At 37.4% G+C, this 18919-nt stretch overlaps 1 protein-coding gene across 3 annotated transcripts in view; it reads right to left on the reverse strand.

Annotated features, from left to right (window-relative positions):
* The window catches only part of RASA2 (RAS p21 protein activator 2), a 124305-nt gene that overhangs the window by 38463 nt on the left and 66923 nt on the right, over positions 1 to 18919 (reverse strand). For 2 of the 3 annotated variants that reach the window (XM_069563683.1, XM_069563672.1), the window contains exons 6-9: positions 15029 to 15112; positions 13363 to 13435; positions 9859 to 9935; positions 7913 to 8014 (exon numbers count right to left, since the gene is read on the reverse strand). In XM_069563683.1, the coding sequence (XP_069419784.1) occupies positions 7913 to 8014; positions 9859 to 9935; positions 13363 to 13435; positions 15029 to 15112 (336 nt within the window). Of the gene's footprint in view, positions 1 to 7912; positions 8015 to 9858; positions 9936 to 13104; positions 13436 to 15028; positions 15113 to 18919 lie in introns of all 3 variants that reach the window. The other variant, XM_069563692.1, reaches the window with a different exon arrangement.

Genomic DNA, 18919 nt, shown 5'->3' on the forward strand with positions numbered 1-18919 from the left:
CAAACAACATGGGTTTGAACTACACAATTCCTGGAACCAATCCCCCACGAATACAGAGGGAAGACTCTAAGACTGTACCGCATTCAAGTGGCAAAGCTACCTGTACCTTATTGTGACTGATATATTTTGGAAATGTTAATTCACAAAAGTAGGGAGAAGAGTGAAACTATTAACAAGCAACACCCTCACCATAACCCCATGCATTTATCACCTGGCTTAACTATTATCACCATTTTCCACAGTGTTTCATCTAAATCTCTCACTTCAACTAATATATTTTTTACCTGTTAACTTATAGTTTTTTATCTTTGGTCAATACATTTTTTTACCTACTGGCAAGCTATTTGGAAAGCCAAATTATCTATCAGAAGGTGTGCTGTGGTGACTATAGGGGCATAACACTGAGATTTATGGAATCATGTGTGGATCACAATAAACTGTGGAAAATTCTGAAAGAGATGGAAATATCAGACCACCTGACCTGCCTCTTCAGAAACCTATATGCAGGTCAGGAAGCAACAGTTAGAACTGGACATGGAACAACAGACTGGTTCCAAATAGGAAAAGGAGTACGTCAAGGCTGTATATTGTCACCCTGCTTATTTAACTTCTATGCAGAGTACATCATGAGAAACGCTGGACTGGAAGAAGCACAAGCTGGAACCAAGATTGCCGGGAGAAATATCAATAACCTCAGGTATGCAGATGACACCACCCTTATGGCAGAAAGTGAAGACAAACTAAAAAGCCTCTTGATGAAAGTGAAAGAGGAGAGTGAAAAAGTTGGCTTAAAGCTCAACATTCAGAAAACGAATGGCACCTGGTCCCATCACTTCATGGGAAATCGATGGGGAAACAGTGGAAACAGTGTCAGGCTTTATTTTGTTGGGCTCCACAATCACTGCAGATGGTGACTGCAGCCATGAAGTTAAAAGACACTTACTCCTTGGAAGGAAAGTTATGACCAACCTAGACAGCATATTGAAAAGCAGAGACATTACTTTGCCAACAAAGGTCCATCTAGTCAAGGCTATGGTTTTTCCAGTGGTCACGTATGGATGTGAGAGTTGGACTGTGAAGAAGGCTGAGCGCCAAAGAACTGATGCTTTTGAACTGTGGTGTTGGAGAAGACTCTTGAGAGTCCCTTGGACTGCAAAGAGATCCAACCAGTCCATTCTGAAGGAGATCAGTCCTGGGATTTCTTTGGAGGGAACGATGCTGAAGCTGAAACTCCAGTACTTTGGCCACCTCATGTGAAGAGCTGACTCACTGGAAAGACTCTGATGTTGGGAGGGATTGGGGGCAGGAGGAGAAAGGGACGACCGAGGATGAGGTGGCTAGATGGCATCACTGACTTGATGGACGTGGGTCTGAGTGAACTCCGGGAGTTGATGATGGACAGGGAGGCCTGGCATGCTGCGATTCATGGGGTTGCAAAGAGTTGGACATGACTGAGCGACTGAACTGAACTGAATCTCTCAGCTAAGACAACTTTGCCAAGGAAAGAACAATGCTTCTAAAACAGATTGCTCTTACCCCGTGACTGGGCTTGAATGGGCAGTACTCACCCATGTTTGCCTTTTTTACTGTTCTAGATTAACTGCCCCTTCTATTCTAACTCCTGTTTTCCATATATAGTAGAATAAGATTACTTGTATTACATGGGAAATAGATGGGGAAACAGTGGAAACAGTGTCAGACTTTATTTTTTGGGCTCCACAATCACTGCAGATGGTGACTGCAGCCATGAAATTAAAAGATGCTTACTCCTTGGAAGAAAAGTTATGACCAACCTAGATAGCATATTCAAAAGCAGAGACTAATTTGCCGACGAAGGTTCGTCGAGTCAAGGCTATGGTTTTTCCAGTAGTCATGTATGGATGTGAGAGTTGGACTGTGAAGAAGGCTGAGCGCCGAAGAATTGATGCTTTTGAACTGTGATGTTGGAGAAGACTCTTGAGGATCCCTTGGACTGCAAAGAGATCCAACCAGTTCATTCTAAAGGAGATCAACCCGGGGTTTCTTTGGAAGGAATGATGCTAAGGCTGAAACTCCAGTACTTTAGCCACCTCATGGGAAAAGCTGACTCATTGGAGAAGACTTTGATGCTGGGAGGGACTGGAGGTAGGAGGAGAAGGTGATGGACAGAGGATGAGATGGCTGGATGGCATCACTGACTTGATGGACACGACTCTGAGTGAACTCTGGGAGTTGGTGATGCACAGGGAGGCCTGGCATGCTGCGATTCAAGGGGTCACAAAGAGTCGGACACGACTGAGCAACTGAACTGAACTGAAATACATTACAGTTACAACCTGCTTCTGCCTCCCAGGGACTGTCCTACCCACCCTAAACAGTATCCTCACACTCTTAATCAGGTTTACAGACTCTATTTTGGTTTGTTCTATAGAAATTATCCTCAGAGTGTATTATTCCCTATCTGGGGGAATAACTGCTGGGGGAAGGAATAACTTATCCTTCTGGTATTCTCATAAAACTACAAAATATCTGCAAAATAGGTCTATAGTCCTAACATGGAACTTTCTTTGCAGAGGGATTCAGGCAGTGATATGACAGTTATTGATTTTTATGTATACACTGTTTTAGGGTGATCAGGAACTCCAGAAGGGCTCTCTCCGGACACTCTTTTTAAACTTGTCTCCTTGGGTTTCTTTGGCAGGAATGGGAAATTCCTATGGACAAAGTATTTCATCCATGTCTACTAGAACAAAATACAGAATTACAAAATTGTCCTACCCATTCCTTGAAAAGATCTTTTTTTTTTTTTCAAATGAGAAGGGATCACTCACGCGATTTATTTTTTAATAATATTAAAAGGGACACTTAAATATTTGCTGGCAACTTAAAACAGAGAATATTTTTGAGTCTTAAACATATTCTAAAGCATTTAGGTGAAAAGTACTAACTTATTATAGCACACTAGTTAAGAGCACCAACTTTGGAGTCAAAAGAATTTGGTCCAAATTCCAGCTCTGCAACCTTGGGCAAACTGCTCAATCTCTCTGTGCTTGTTTCCTTATCTGTTACATAAGGAGTAAAAATAGTATCTAAATGATTAATCCTTATAAAAACCGTAAGGAGGTTATATAAGTAGAGCATTTAGAATAGTGCTTTGCACAGAGTAAATGTGATTTATAAAACATTTATATACATATAACTGTTACCACTTAAAATATATTAAATAACTAAAGATGAAAAATTTATATAATTATGTAAATGTGGTTAATTGTTTTAAAATATTGTTACAAAAAGCTCAATTTCAACCATCTGAAGGATCCCTTGTGAATTAATCAATCTTGTATGAATGAGAGTTAAAGAGAAAAACCTCAAGATTTGTTACACTGAGGGTATTTGGTGTGTCTAAGGTCTAGGGATAACAAAAAAAATCTCAAGTATATTTTTCTTTAGTTTTTAAATGAGCTGTTTCAGTTTGAAAGAATAAGGGACAGAAATTTAAAAAGAAGTTATTAACTGAAAAGGGCACTCAGTTGCTCACTTTTTTTTTTTCAATTTATAGTTAGGCATAAAAGCAATTCTAATGATCTCAAGAGTCAGCCTTTTAAAAGAAAAAAAAAAAACCAGCGTTTGAAAGTTTTAACAAGGTCTGTATAATTAAAATTGAGGTATGTAGACAAAGACTACCATTATTTGTGAATAATGCTGCCTAAGCTGGAAAATAACTGTTCAGAGGCAGCTTTTCCAATACGTGAATGTCACTTCTGGTTCCAGAAAGATAATCACTATCAATGGATTTTTACCAAAGACAGGCGGCAAAACTAGCAAACTAGAAAACCAATTCATCTTAAGTAAATATTAATCCAGTTTTAAATTTGTATAAAGTGCTTATGTTGAAAAAAAAGACTTCCAATCATGTGCTTTATTTCTATTCGAATTTTACTTTCAAAATTAAAAAATTATAACATGAAAAGATCTTTGCATCAATTTTCTTAACGTTCATTTTGGATCATCTAGGAGGAAATGATTGTACCAATATGTACAATCACACAAAGGTCTCTGACGAAATGCAAATCAAAACCACAATGAGGTACCATTTCACACTAGTCAGAATGGCTGCGATCCAAAAGTCTGCAAGCAATAAATGCTGGAGAGGGCGTGGAGAAAAGGGAACCCTCTTACACTGCTGGTGGGAATGCAAACTAGTACAGCCACTATGGAGAACAGTGTGGAGATTCCTTAAAAAATTGCAAATAGAACTGCCATATAACCCAGCAATCCCACTGCTCGGCATACACAACGAGGAAACCAGAATTGAAAGAGACACATGTACCTCAATGTTCATCGCAGCACTGTTTATAATAGCCAGGACATGGAAGCAGCCTAGATGTCCATCAGCAGATGAATGGATAAGAAAGCTGTGGTACATATACACAATGGAGTATTACTCAGCCACTAAAAAGAATACATTTGAATCAGTTCTAATGAGATGGATGAAACTGGAGCCAATTATACAGAGTGAAGTAAGCCAGAAAGAAAAACACCAATACAGTATACTAACACATATATATGGAATTTAGAAAGATGGTAATGATAACCCTGCATTAGAGACAGCAAAAGAGACACAGATGTATAGAACGGACTTTTGGACTCTGAGGGAGAGGGAAAGGGTGGGATGATTTGGGAGAATGGCACTGAAACATGTATACTACCATGTAAGAAACGAATTGCCAGTCTGTGTTCAAAGCAGGATATAGGACGCTTGGGGCTGGTGCATGGGGATGATCCAGAGAGATGATATGGGGTGGGAGGTGAGAGGAGGGTTCAGGATTGGGAACTCATGTATACCCATGGCGGATTCATGTCAATGTATGGCAAAACCAATACAGTATTGTAAAGTAAAATAAAGTAAAAATAAAAATTATGAAAAAAAAATAAGTTCTCTGACACCAGGTTACTGGTAAAATAAGACAGAACTATATTAGCACTAAGGTTCTCTTCATTTATACCATTCCACACCAATGGAGTACTGGTACCAAAGGAAAAAAAAAAAGATGAAATTCTGTAGGTACTGATGCAGAATAATGGTGATGACAGCAGCAGTAACTATGCTGAGTGTGAGAGATACCCATGGTCACAGCACTTATTTTACGTGAAACCAATTCATCCTCTAATGTTGGGAGGCAGGTATTAAGTGTACCACCCCCATTCCATAGCCAAAGAAAATAAAGGCATTCAGGTGGAATACCTTGTCAGGGATCACCCAGGTAGTTAATGACAGAGATGGGATTTGAACCACAGTAGTCTGATTCTAGAGTCCATACTTTTAACCACTATAAAAAGTCGACAAATACGTAATGCTAACTGAAAAAAAGGTATAGAACATGATACAATATGTGTCCATTCATGTAAAGAAGAGGGAAGATGGATTTGCCTGTATTTACATAAAATATTTCCAGGAACTCAAAACATGGGGTGCCTCGGAAGAGGTTAGCTACGGGACAGGGGCAGGAGGTAAGACTTTTATCTTCTGAACTGTGAACCATCTGAATGAGTTCTGTTGTTTACATATGTGAAAGTTAAAACTAGCTAACAGCGACACTAACGAGCTAATCCTAACACTTTAACAGAAGTTTCAGAATAAAGAATACACACTGTCACTAAGGAACTGACTAGTTAACAAAGGAAAGGGAAAGTAACTGAATCATGTCATAATTTGAGAACAAAATTGAAACCACAAAAGATCAGTTTTCAGGGGACATGCCTGGTGGTCCAGTGGCTAAGACTCCATGTTCCCAATGCCAGGGGCCTGGGTTCCATACTTGGTCAGAGAACTAGATCCCACATGCCACAACCAAGATCCAGCACAGCCAAATAGATAAAAATAATAAATATTTTTTGAAAAAAAAAATCAGTTTTCAGGAAAAGACTCTAATAGTAAATGCTAAATAGAAATAATGTGGAAAGGGAAAGCAAACGAATACTTCTCAAACAACAGAATTATATTACTGATAATTATTCTCTTTTCTACTATTGAGATTAGAAAAAATACACTTGAAATCCTGAAGACAAAGCTTTTCTTGAGTTTTCATTTAGTTATTAACAACCCCACAAGGGGACACTGCAGTTCTACAACTGACAAAGGAGAATGTGTTTTAATCTGACTTAAAAGGAAATTGCATTCACATTTTTATATTTCCTCACGTATAGGGAAGTGTAAATGAATGAGCAGGATGTTTCTATTTCATGCTGCATAAATTTTAACACATACTTCTGGCATGTTACCTTTAACATATACTGGCCAAAAATAAATCTACAGGAATAAAATTAATTTCTGTTAGTGCTCATACATCCTGACTTGGTAGTTCGACAAACTGTTGCCAAACTTGGAGGGCCTGTTTGGAGACATCTTATTTAAAATACAGGCTATAATGGCACATTTCAAGTTCACTTGGAGAAGCCTTGGGAGGCACAACAACTTACATGTTATTTTGTACCAAGTAGCATGCTATGGACTTCCTCGGTGGCTCAGTGGTTAAGTCTGCAATGCAGGAGCCACAGGATCTCTAGGTCAGGAGATCCCCTGGAGGAGGGCATGGGAACCCACTCTAGTATTTTTGCCTGGAGAAGCCCATGGACAGAAGAGCCTGGTGGGCTACAGTCCACAGGGTTGCACAGAGTCAGACACAAATGAAGTAACTTGGCACGCATGGCGTATCACTTTAAAGGCAATGAACTGAGTTCAGAAATTTTCATTTAAAAAATGTATGCTAACTTTATATAAGATGGTAGAAATTCGGCAGGAGGGAATGACAAGCCTCAAATGTTAATTAAAAAAATGCCCAAGTTTCCTCCCCCCACACCCTGCCCCATCTATGGACACGTTTTGGAAGTTACAACATATAAAATGCCACCATAAAGACTAATCTTAGATCTGCATTAGCAAAAGGTAAAAAAATAAAATAAAAATTTTGAGACTACACAGACCAAAGTGAAGAATGCCTGATGGCAGGCACTCAGGAGAGGCAGGATCCTGCAGACAAATGAGACTGCTGCCCACAGTAAGAAACATCGGAACACTTGGTTTCAAGTCCTCTTCCAGGCAACTGAAGCTGAGCACTAAAAGGGGGCCTTACAAGGCAAATGAGAAGGCATGTTGTTTTATACTCAGTTGAAACCCAAGTTTAGCATGAGGGCTACTGGGCAACCTACTGGAGGGGAGAGGACATACCTGCTTTTATGTGCTGTAGACAGGAAAAAAAGCAATAGTTTCACACTGATTTTGCTAAGGAAACTAACATTAGTTTAATGTCTGAACATTAACATGAATTTAATGTCGTTATAAGAAGTCAAGAAAAGGTTTAATACTGTAGCCAATACTGAGCCACCAGAACCCCTGAAAAGCTCATTAACTGAATGAGCTCAACATCTAGATCCCAGACGTTAAGAAAATAACACCAGAGCCATTCACAGTACATTTCAATAGGGTTTGGGGAAGAAAAATCACTGGTGAGATTCCATAACAGCAGAATCTCTACAATAAACCCTTTGCTTTCAAACATTCGCAATTCCCATGCCTGTTAATAAAGTTTTTGAACTACAGATGTTGATCTGTGATCAAACTTTCTCTCACAAGAGCAACTCTTATGTAATGTTTGAAATGTTCTACATTTTTTCTTCAGAGTTAAGATTAAGTTTTTGAACAGGAAAATATTCTAGACAATTCAGTTCTTTTATCTCAGTACCAGAGGGCAAGTCATAAAACAAAAATAATTGTATTTCTGCAACAATAAATTAATGGCCACATCAGTGTTAATGACTTTGGGCTTATCCATTCCAAACTTAAAATATACTTAAAAGAACCATTTATTTGCACAAATAGTGCATGAAAGGGGTTGACCTACTATGTAGTTCACTACAGTATCTGTCTTCTTACCAGGCTTGATGAGAGGCATCATTTCTTAATACGTTCACAGGAACCTTAATTTCACCGAGGAAAACATCTTGGACCAGGTTTCCATTGTTCCACAAGTCGATCCTGAAAATTTTAAAATTGGCTTGATTTTTTTTGCAAACAATGTGTAAGAGAACAAACATAACCAAATAGCTTCAAACTATTACAATTTGTATTATAGCATTAATTTAAGGTTCTGAGGACTTTTGCCATTAGCACCTTTGCCACAGACATCTTTCCCTCAAGCATTTTTGCCACAAACATTTTCACCACATAACTAACTGGTTATAAGGCAATTCTGTCATAAAAAGATAAAATAAATAAATAAAAGAGAGACATTAAAAAAGACACAAACATAAAAAATAAAATTAAAAAGACTTCATTGCAAAATATAAAATTTTTAATACATTCAAAATATGTATAAATTCATGGCAATAATTCACAAATAACTGATTTTATTTTGTGGGCTGTACCTAAACACTTGTCTTCTAAGTCTTTCGTTCACAGTATTTTACACACTGCTTTTGTTTTTGCTTATTGATTGGTCTCCTCATCTGGCATTACACTGTTTTGCTAAAATTTCTTCCTTTGTTAAAAGAGATGTCCATTTCCAAACACTACTTGCTTCTGAGCTTTGTACTGCGTTGGGAAAGCCATCCACACTGTTGTTCATTCTTGGCACAGTGTCCCATGTCTATTGACAGATGTTTCAAAGTTCTACGGGAAATGTGGGTTCAACTCTATGCCTCTGAGGCCCTCAGACTCTCCTCCAATGTGGTGTGTTTCAAAATAAGAAACCAACTCCTGGGGCAAATCACTGTCACCTGTCTGATCAATAAAGCTATCAATTACATAGATAACTACAGGAAACACTAATGCAGTTCAACCAGTTGAAATCAAACTGTCAACCAGTTATTTTATTTTTCACAGCAAAGTTGACTTATAGCCAATTAGTTATGTGGTGAAAATGTCTGTGGCAAAGATGTTTACAGTAAAGGTGCTTATGGCAAAGATGCTTATGGTGAAAGTACCAGACAAGTAATTTCACATGCTTAAAAATAAGAGATGTTAGCACCGTCATACACCTCACTAGCTAAACTAAGAAAGCAGAATACTACCGTAGTTTTCCTTAAAAGCACAGAATTTAACTATCTTAAATAATTTAAAAGAAAGTACTTCAGTTTCTTAGTTCCAAAATCTAGATTTTATTTTAACCTGTAGAAATAAGGACTACAGAATTACATTTTTGAATTTGAGAAAAGAAACCAACACAAGACTACAGTTTCTTTCTCAAAACCAGTTAATATGTAAAGATAGGTGATTTAAAAAAAATACATTACCTGGTCATTCCAAACATGTGATTAATACACCCTTCAGATGAACACACTGTTAACACCACACCTATACATGCATATACAAAACTTTCACCTCCCAAACAGCATAGATATTTAAGACCTAGGAAATAGCACAAACTTCAAACACATGCACCTGTTGGGTTATCTTACAAGACTTCTTACCTCACTGAAATTTCTGTTAGACAGCAGATATGTTAAGAAGAATAAAAAAATTATTTCTAAATTGGCTAGTATATAATTACTTTTCTATATATTCTTTGCATCCATTATGTTACGATTTAAAATTTTAAGGAGCAATTATATTTGGGAAAAACTAAAAATATAAATAGGTAAAAATAAGGTCATTTAAAAAATAGATACACCTTGACTACTTCTGCAAAGAAATCAGATTTTGAGAAGATAATTTGGATTTAAATTAGAAGATAATTTAAATTAAAATGTACATTCCTCTAAGTTTCACTGATGAACTTGCTAAAGAGAATTCTGTTAAGCCTGAGTCATCTTTTTCAGTTAAATTTAGGATTTTTCTTTTGGCACAGAAAACAGCAACTCTGTAAAATCCAATTCACATACCTAATTTCCAGCTTTTCAATGTCCTCCTCTTCTACTTGGAACTGGGACTTTCTCGTGTAACTACTGGATCTCGTCACCTATAAACAAAACATTTTAGTAAAAAAATTTTTAATATCTTTTTCCTACACAAACTTTAAAAAAACCACCCCTAAAGTGTTTGCGTTTTTTATAAACAGAAGAAAATGCCCATGTAATATCTGATCCCAAATCTAAATATACAAACAGCTATGGAAGTAGCAGAGAGAGGTAAAGATAAGGTGGTAAATAAAACATCAAAATCAACTTTACCTCCATACCCTTTATCGACTGAATATGTAGGAACACTGGGTTCTCTGGCTCATATGTATCTGTTGGTGACTCAGAGTAAAAGTGTTCTATTTCAGTGAAACTGCATAAGCTAGGAACTGTTTGAAGACTTTCCCACATTTCTCAAGATAACAATGCCACCCTCACACTTCCTTCTCACATTTTTACTGAAAATATCAAGGCCACTGGCAGAACTTCCTCAACTACTGTCCACCTGAACACGTCCGTTCCCATAGAGGCCTGTTGACTGGATGACTTTTCTCATCCTTTTCTGAATCAGAGGGTGAGATGATCCTCCTCTTTTCTGAGACAGCTCCACCCCCACATGGTATGCAGTAAACATGCAGTCAGCATTCGATCTATTTTAATTGCAGCTTTCTTGACCATACTGTTCACCTCATTCAAGCCTAAGAAAAATTCTCCCCCCCTTAAATTATGGTCTTCCTATCTCTTTCCTTTCACAGACAAGTATCTCAAAACTGCTACCCATTCTTACAGCCTCCGCTTCCTCACCACCCACTCACTACAGTAACTCCTTATAATCTGGCTTCCTCATAGATCACCCTCCTAAAACCCCTCTCTTAATCATCAAGTCTGATGATGAAATTCTGAGTTCTCACCTTCCATGACCCCTTTATCTGAACGAGTGACCATACAAACATCCTCCATTTTCCCAGAGATATTCTTTTCTCTGAGTTTACCCAGCATGATCTGGGCTACCTTCTGCTCTCCTTGCTTCTACCTCTGCCATTACTTCTTCCTCAGAACATACACACATGGGTTTTCTCCAGGGTTTTATATTTTATTTTGCTCTAAGCTACACAGGGCTGTACGGTTAACAAAGTGCTTTCATATCCATTATCTTCTGTGTTCATCAGAACACTGCTCTGAGGCAGGCAGGGCTAGATTTATTATCCTCATCTTGAGAATGAGGAAGCTAAAGTACAGACATTAAGAAACACATTCAAAGTCAAATATTTAATATGTGGCAGAACTTAGCTGGTTCACTTCTCTCCTTTCTTGCATACCTCTACACCCTTGGCTTGCTTTCTTGAGTCACTGTAAGCAATTCTTGAATCTTTATCTACAGTCATCACCCATCTTAGTCATGAACTATGGGAGGATTTCACATGTCAGAGCTCAAGCTCATTATGCCCCACACTGAACCACTTGTTTTCCTTCTTAACTTTTCCAGATTTGAAATCATGAGGACAACATCTGACTCCTCCTTTTATCTTTTCTTCTGTAACCAATTTGTTATCTTGCCATTTGTAGTTTCTCATCTTTCTCTTCCGCCCTGTTTCCATATTACTCTCTCGAGTCAGACTCTTCCCCCGCTTTTGCTTTTTCCTTTTTTTAAAAAAAACACCTAGACTACAGCAGTCTCTTGATCTCTGTTCTCTCTCGTAGCCATCTGGCCCACAGATCATGGTTAATTCTTCTCAAAATACTTCATTACTCTTGTTATCTCTGGGCTCAACAATATTCAATGTCCAATACTCCAACCTGCTCTCAAGGTCTTTCATTAGTTGGTCCTACTTTATCTTTCTAAGCTTAACTCCCTTTATTCCCTTTCAGTCAAATCACTACTTGGCTACTCTTTGGACATAACTTTCTGTTTCTATGTCTTTGTTCAAAATATTCCATCTCTAATACTCTTTCCTCTGGCTTAACTCAGCGGCAGCAGAGCTCCCCAGCACCTGCTATTGCATGTCTGTATGCGTGTGCATGCTTTCGGTCTCTTACTCTAGCTAGAGAACAGAGACTGAACTTTTATCTTTATAATAAACTCAACAAAAGGGCCCTTCGAATGAATGTTTTGAGGCTTCATATGCATGCTTGCATATACCAAACAGGTCAGGTCTTGACTTTCAAAGGACATTTTGCCCCTTCTTGGATTTTTTTCAGGCTAGATGTAATAGCCATTTTTAAATATGGAACAACTGAATTAAGTAAGTCCTTGCCTGGAAAATGGAAAAATCTCACACTGGTACATTTTCTTTTTTTTTTTTTCTGCCTTGCCTCCACCCCCACAATTCTTCCTGCTTCAATTCTGGCCCTTCTTCAACTGTGTTCCTTTATTAAAGCACAGTAATCAGGCATGGCTAGATGTGCCCTCACTCTCTTCACTTTGAAATATCAAAAAAACAAAACAAAAAAAACCCATGTAAAAAGAAAGGAAAAGCACAAAATGTAACTTAAAAAAAAAAAAAATCTTTCCTACATGTTAATTTCAACTGCAACCTATCCTATGGGCAGAACATAATCTTTTAGAATAGAGCTTACTTTGGTTTTTTCCTGTAGTTTTCAAATATGAAAAAGGATTTATTTAACAATGCTCCATATTATGGAGAAGGCAACGGCACCCCACTCCAGTACTTTTTCCTGGAAAATCCCATGGTCAGAGGAGCCTGGTGGGCTGCAGTCTATGGGGTAACTAGAGTCAGACACGACTGAGCGACTTCACTTTCACCTTTCACTTTCATGCATTGAAGAAGGAAATGGCAACCCACTCCAATATTCTTGCCTGGAAAATCCCATGGACGGCGGAGCCTTGTGGGCTGCCGTCTATGGGGTCGCACAGAGTCAGACACGACTGAAGCGACTTAGCAGCAGCAGCAGCAGCTCCATAATAAGGAACTTCAAAGCCCTGTATTTTGGGTAACTTCAAAGCAGTTGAAGTTCTCTATGAAAAAAAGCATGTCTCCTTAGAGTGATTTAGCTAAAAAGAAGTTAATAACAAGGCCTTAATCATATCATACTTTATAATCTCAAAGCATTTTCACATTTGAACCTCATAAAAACTCTATGACTTAGGTTGGGATGCTACTGCTCTGACAAAATTATCCTTTCACAAGAAATTTGAGTCTCTCATGTAGTGATCTGTTCAAACTCAACTGGGACTAGAACCCAGATCTAACAAGTGGATATTGCACTTACTTCACTAATGGCTTTCAAGGAGTATTCTGCCAAAGAGTCCTGGGGGTGCTGGATAAGGTGGGGTTCTGTGTGAAGGCGGGTGTGATACCAAGGCTGACTGAAGAATGGGTGTGGTCCTAGACCTCCCCCTCCTCAAATTAATCAGAGCTCTGCCTTCGTTTTCTGCACTGGGCCTCCACTGTGTCACAACACGGACTCATAGTTTTCAGGAAAAAAAATGCTTAGTTGTATTAACATTTAAAGAAAACAAAAAGTTACCTCAAAATAAAAGATTTCATTAAACTGCGGATTGCTCGTTTTCTTCTTTACTTTTGTCTTCTTTTGGTCATTCCTGTTCCAATGTGGTAGAGTTTTACCTTGTAGAACTTAACAGTACACAATTATAAAACATGCTATTTCCAACCAGGGAGCCAGGCCTCTTTTCTGTTTAACTGTTAGGATGACTCAGGGAAGGCAGTAGCTTTAAATAGTACTTGAGGGAAAAAACTGATGTGTCTCTAAAAACTCAAATCAAAGACACAAATTTTGTATATGTGATATATGCCAAGATTTTATTATTCCATGGCTATATTAGATTGACTGTCAAAGTTTCCTTCAGGGGTTTTTAAATAACACATTCTATTATATAAGCAACTCAAAATAAATGGCAGAAGAAAGACAATGAGATTCAAACACCTTATTCTATGTTGAAAAATACCTCAGAACACATTTAACTCAGTTTACCTCTTGGACTTTGGCTACAATGTGGCTTTTTAAAAAAAAACTTTTTATTTTGAAATAATTGGAGATGCAGAGGAGATTGCAAAGAAATGTACAGGGAAGTCCCACGGAGACTTTTACCAGCTCCCCAACAGTAACATCCTTCACAACCACAGCACAGTATCAAAACCAATAGCGACTTTTTAAAACAAACTTGGATGCTAAACAGTTTCTATCTGTACATTACTAAGCATTTACACTAAAGAATCTGTTGGGTACTAATTATAAACAAGAACAAAAACCAAGAACAATTCCACTAAACACTTGAAACATGGAGAACTAAATCCCTTTGACAGCATGAATGTTATACGACTGAGTATCTGCTTTTAAATTTAAAACCATCTACACTAATAATAGGATACTATTGCTTGAGAACCCAGTAAGTACGAGGTATGGTGCTTTACATACCATAGGGACAAATACATTTTTCAAAGTGACTTACTGGTTATTTTCTTAAAAATAAGATACATAGTGAGCTTGGGGCTGGGAAGAAGCAGTACATGTCTGTGTATGTATATATATGTTTCTGTCTGGCATTATTATGCTCTTTGTTTCTTGATTCTAAGCCTTCAAGTTGTAAACAAATTTCAACTAGTCAGGCTCTGAAAGAAACCATAATGAAATTATAAAATAGAAAATACTAAAAATTGCTATAGATTTTCTATAAATTATCGTAAGTAATTTAAATCAATGATGCAGTGTGCTTCACCATGTTCTGGAATTCTCTCTGAACAGCACAGATGGCACAAGCAGAAAAGGTATTTTTAGTCCTGACTTGCTTTCTAGATAAAAATATTGAAACTTCCTTGCTATTTTGAGCTAACATTTCTTAAAACAGGATTCTACCTGCAATAAAATCTAAGACGTTTGAAAATAAGAAGGCTGATGGTGAAAGAAGGTCAAGTTCATGTTTTAAAGTACATTTTAAATACTATAAAAGAGGTTGCTCCCCACAGCCTAAGAGTCTGGTAGATTTGAAATGGCACTTGTTTTCCTTCATAAAAGAATAGTTGGCTATTTGCAAGTGTATAACAGAACTGAAGATTTTTCTTTCAAGAAGCATTCATTAGTCTATTTCATAAATAGATATTTAATATGCTCTCTTAGAAACTTAATATTGTAATTATTAAACTTAAAAATCTAATACTAATTCAATAAACATTACCTGGAAGGGCCCACTAGAGAAACTGTTGCGTAAGGGTCACAGCTTTGTCCATTTATGAGAGGCAACCCATGGCACGCCTTGACACTAAGGAAGAATAAGAGAAAATTAACATTATTATACTCAAGTTAAATAACATAAAACATTATCTTTAAATACAAGTTATAAACTCAAAGGGTTAAAACTGATTTTCACATGTCTATAGTTGTATGCCTATATACCACTTATCCCAAACATACGCATGCATGCACTTATTGTTTTTGGATTTTTTTGAATAGTATAATTGCTTTACAATGTTGTGTTAGTTTCTGCTGTACAACATGAATCGGCTATACATATACATATATTCCCTCCCCCGTGAACCTACCACCCCTCCAACCCCCACTCCTCTAGGCCATCACAAAGCACTGAGCTGAGCTCCCGGAACTCATTTACTTATGCTATACTTCCAAAAGAGGACTAGACCACCACAATTAGTACTGAGACTACCAAGTAATATTTAGCACACAAAGCATATCCAACAAGGTACATGCTGTGGTTTGCTAATACATTAAACTGACTGTGGCTTCTAAAAAGGAAAAGAAAAGGGTGTGAGCCTTAAAGGAGAAACTACAAACCAAGTCAAATCTGTAGCATCATATCCTCTGCTGAAGCATGAATGAGAAACAAGGAAACAACTGTGGTTTCCACTTAAAATCTGATTCATAAATAAAGAGCAAGCCACATACAGTCCTGCAGCCTTTTATTCTGACTCTCAATAACAGCTCCTGCATCATTCTGCAGAAAATGATTTAGGCCATAAAAACCAAGATCATCTCATCTACTCCATGGATAATGGTTACTGGTATTTACATAGAACACTGAATCTGACTTAATGACCTGCTCCTCAAATTTTCTCTTTACTGAGGTTCACAAATTCAGTTGACCATCTAAGGGTGTACATTTCCCAGTGCCTACAATAAACTCATGAGTGTTGGTGAAAAGCATTCTTGGCTGAAAGATGTGAGCTACCGAACGACATTCTAATTTCTCTCTACAACCCACAATCATATATGTGGGTGAAGTGCAAATGGTATGCTGCCAAGTAAAGAAAGAAATGATAATATGACTCATTTCTATTAAATTCGGTATCAAAAATCAAATTAAAAAACTTTCTGAAACTAACTGATGAAAAGTACAGGTCAAGACAACAATTCTGGTTATTAATGTCAGGCTTGGGTATAGTCATATTTTCCCACTGTACATACTGTTTGAAATGTATACTTCTTAGGCTAAGTCTCAAAATGATACCTGATTTTTACATAGTATTTGCAGTTTACTATTTATTTGCACAGAATGCACCTAATTCTCACAACTGTCTTTGAGAAAGGTATAATCATGTCATTTTAAAGAAGAAAGTAAGGCTAAAAAATTTATGTGAGAAAATAACAAAATAATGCTAAAGAGGTAATACAACTTGTAAGAAGTAGGCTGAGACTCAACTTCTACTTTCTTAACTCCATTTCTAAAGTTCAAAGTCCTCCTACATTCCCACTGTGCCGGAATAAACTGTATTTGCTTGGCCACAAAGTTTGTTCGGGTTTTTCCGTAACATAATATGGAAAAACCCGAGCAAACTTTGGGGCAACCCATACTTTCTTCATAATACCAAACTTATCTGATGTAAACACTAATTATGAGAAATCTTAATTATAAAAACTCACTATAATTTTATGAAGTATGAAAACAATGAGAAAAATGCTTTTCAGTATACAAAGACTTCGACAAGAATATTCACAAACCAAAAAAACACCCGTAACCCAAAAATATGAGTCTATAAAAATCTTCAGAAGTACTCTTAAATAATTTTAAAACAGAAGTATAAAAATTAGGTTTTCCGACAAACAAGTAGTAGTATTAAATACAGATTATTTTACTTGCTACATATATTATGAAATATTTTCCTAATTAACTACGCTTCTAATTGGTAAATCAAACAACTTCACATCGTAAACCATGAGTTAAAATTAATGTTAAAATAACCTTACTACACCAAATTATCTTGTATTTTATTTATATATGACATACAAAGCATTAGATAATGACACATTTTCTAGAAATTACAAAGGAAAATAAATTTAGTCCAAACTTCTTTATAGTACAGAATGATTTGATTCTTTGCCTAGGATTTTTTTTTCTAACTAAAAGACAAATATTAACTTCTACATATATTAAGAAGAGGTGGCAAGAATACACATAAGAACTATATAAAAAGATCTTCACAACCCAGATAATCATGATGGTGTGATCACCAACCTAGAGCCAGACATTCTGGAATGCAAAGTCAAGTCAATGGGCGTTAGGAAGCATGACTACAAACAAAGCTAGTGCAGGTGATGGAATTCCAGTTGAGCTATTTCAGATCCTAAAAGATGATGCTGTGAAAGTGCTGCACTCAATATGCCAGCAAATTTGGAAAACTCAGCAGTGGCCACAGGACTACAAAATGTCAGTTTTCATTCCAATGCCAAAGAAAGGCAATGCCAGAGAATATTCAAACTGCCACACAATTGCACCTATCTCACACGCTAGTAAAGTAATGCTCAAAATTCAAGCCATGCTTCAACAGTATGTGAACCATGAACTTCCAGATGTTCAAGCTGGATTTAGAAAAGGCAGAGGAACTAGAGATCAAATTGCCAACATGCTTTGGATCATCAAAAAAGCAAGAGAGTTTCAGAAAAACATCAACTTCTGCTCTGCTTTATTGACTATGCCAAAGCCTTTGACTGTGTGGACCACAACAAACTCTTTGGGAATATAAGACCACCTGAACTGCCTCCTGGAAAATCTGTACACAGGTCAAGAAGCAACAGTTAGAACTGGACATGGAACAACAGACTGGTTCCAAATAGGGAAAGGAGTATGTCAAGGCTGTATACTGTCACTCTGCTTATTTAACTTATATGCAGAGTACCTCATGTGAACTGATGGGCTGGATGAAGTACAAGCTGGAATCAAGATTTCCAGGAGAAATCTCAATAACCTCAGATATGCAGATGATACCACTCTTATGGCAGAAAGCAAAGAACTAAAGAGCCTCTTAATGAAAGTGAAAGAAGAAAGTAAAAAAGCTGGCTTAAAACTCAACATTTGGAAAACTAAGATCATGGCACTCAGTCTCATCACTTCATGGCAAATAGATGGGGAAACAATGGAAACAGTAAGAGACTTTATTTTTGGGAGGCTCCAAAATCACTGCAGATGATGACTACAGCCATGAAATTAAAATACACTTGCTCTTTGGAAGAAAAGCTATGACCAACTTAGACAGCATATTAAAAAGCAGAGACATTCCTTTGCCAACAAAGGTCTGTCTAGTCAAAGGTATGGTTTTTCTAGTAGTCATTTATGAATGTGAGAGCTGGACTATAAAGAAAGCTTAGCACCAAAGATTTGATGCTTTTGAACTGTGGTGTTGGAGAAGACTCTTGAGAGTCACTTGGACTGCAAGGAGATTCAACCAGTCTATCCTAAAGGAAATCAGTCCTGAATATTCATTGGACGGACTGATGCTAAAGATGAACTCCAATACCCTGGCCACCTGATGCAAAGAACTGACTCACTGGAAAAGACCCTAATGCTGGGAAGATTGAAGGCAGAAAGAGAAGGGGATGACAGAGGATGAGATGGTGGATGGCATCACGGACTCAAAGGGTATTAGTCTGAGTAGGCTCCGGGAGTTGGTGATGGACAGGGAGGCCTGGCGTGCTGCAGTCCATGGCGTCGCAGAGTCAGACACGACTGAGTGACTGAACTGACATGCAAGAGTATGCAGTAGTACAGGGAGTTAACAGGGAACACATTTATCCTCCCACTTCAATAGCTTTAAAAAAAAAAGCATAATTACCAGAA

Source organism: Ovis canadensis, chromosome 1 (assembly GCF_042477335.2).
Source record: "Ovis canadensis isolate MfBH-ARS-UI-01 breed Bighorn chromosome 1, ARS-UI_OviCan_v2, whole genome shotgun sequence".
Taxonomy (NCBI): Eukaryota; Metazoa; Chordata; class Mammalia; order Artiodactyla; family Bovidae; genus Ovis; species Ovis canadensis.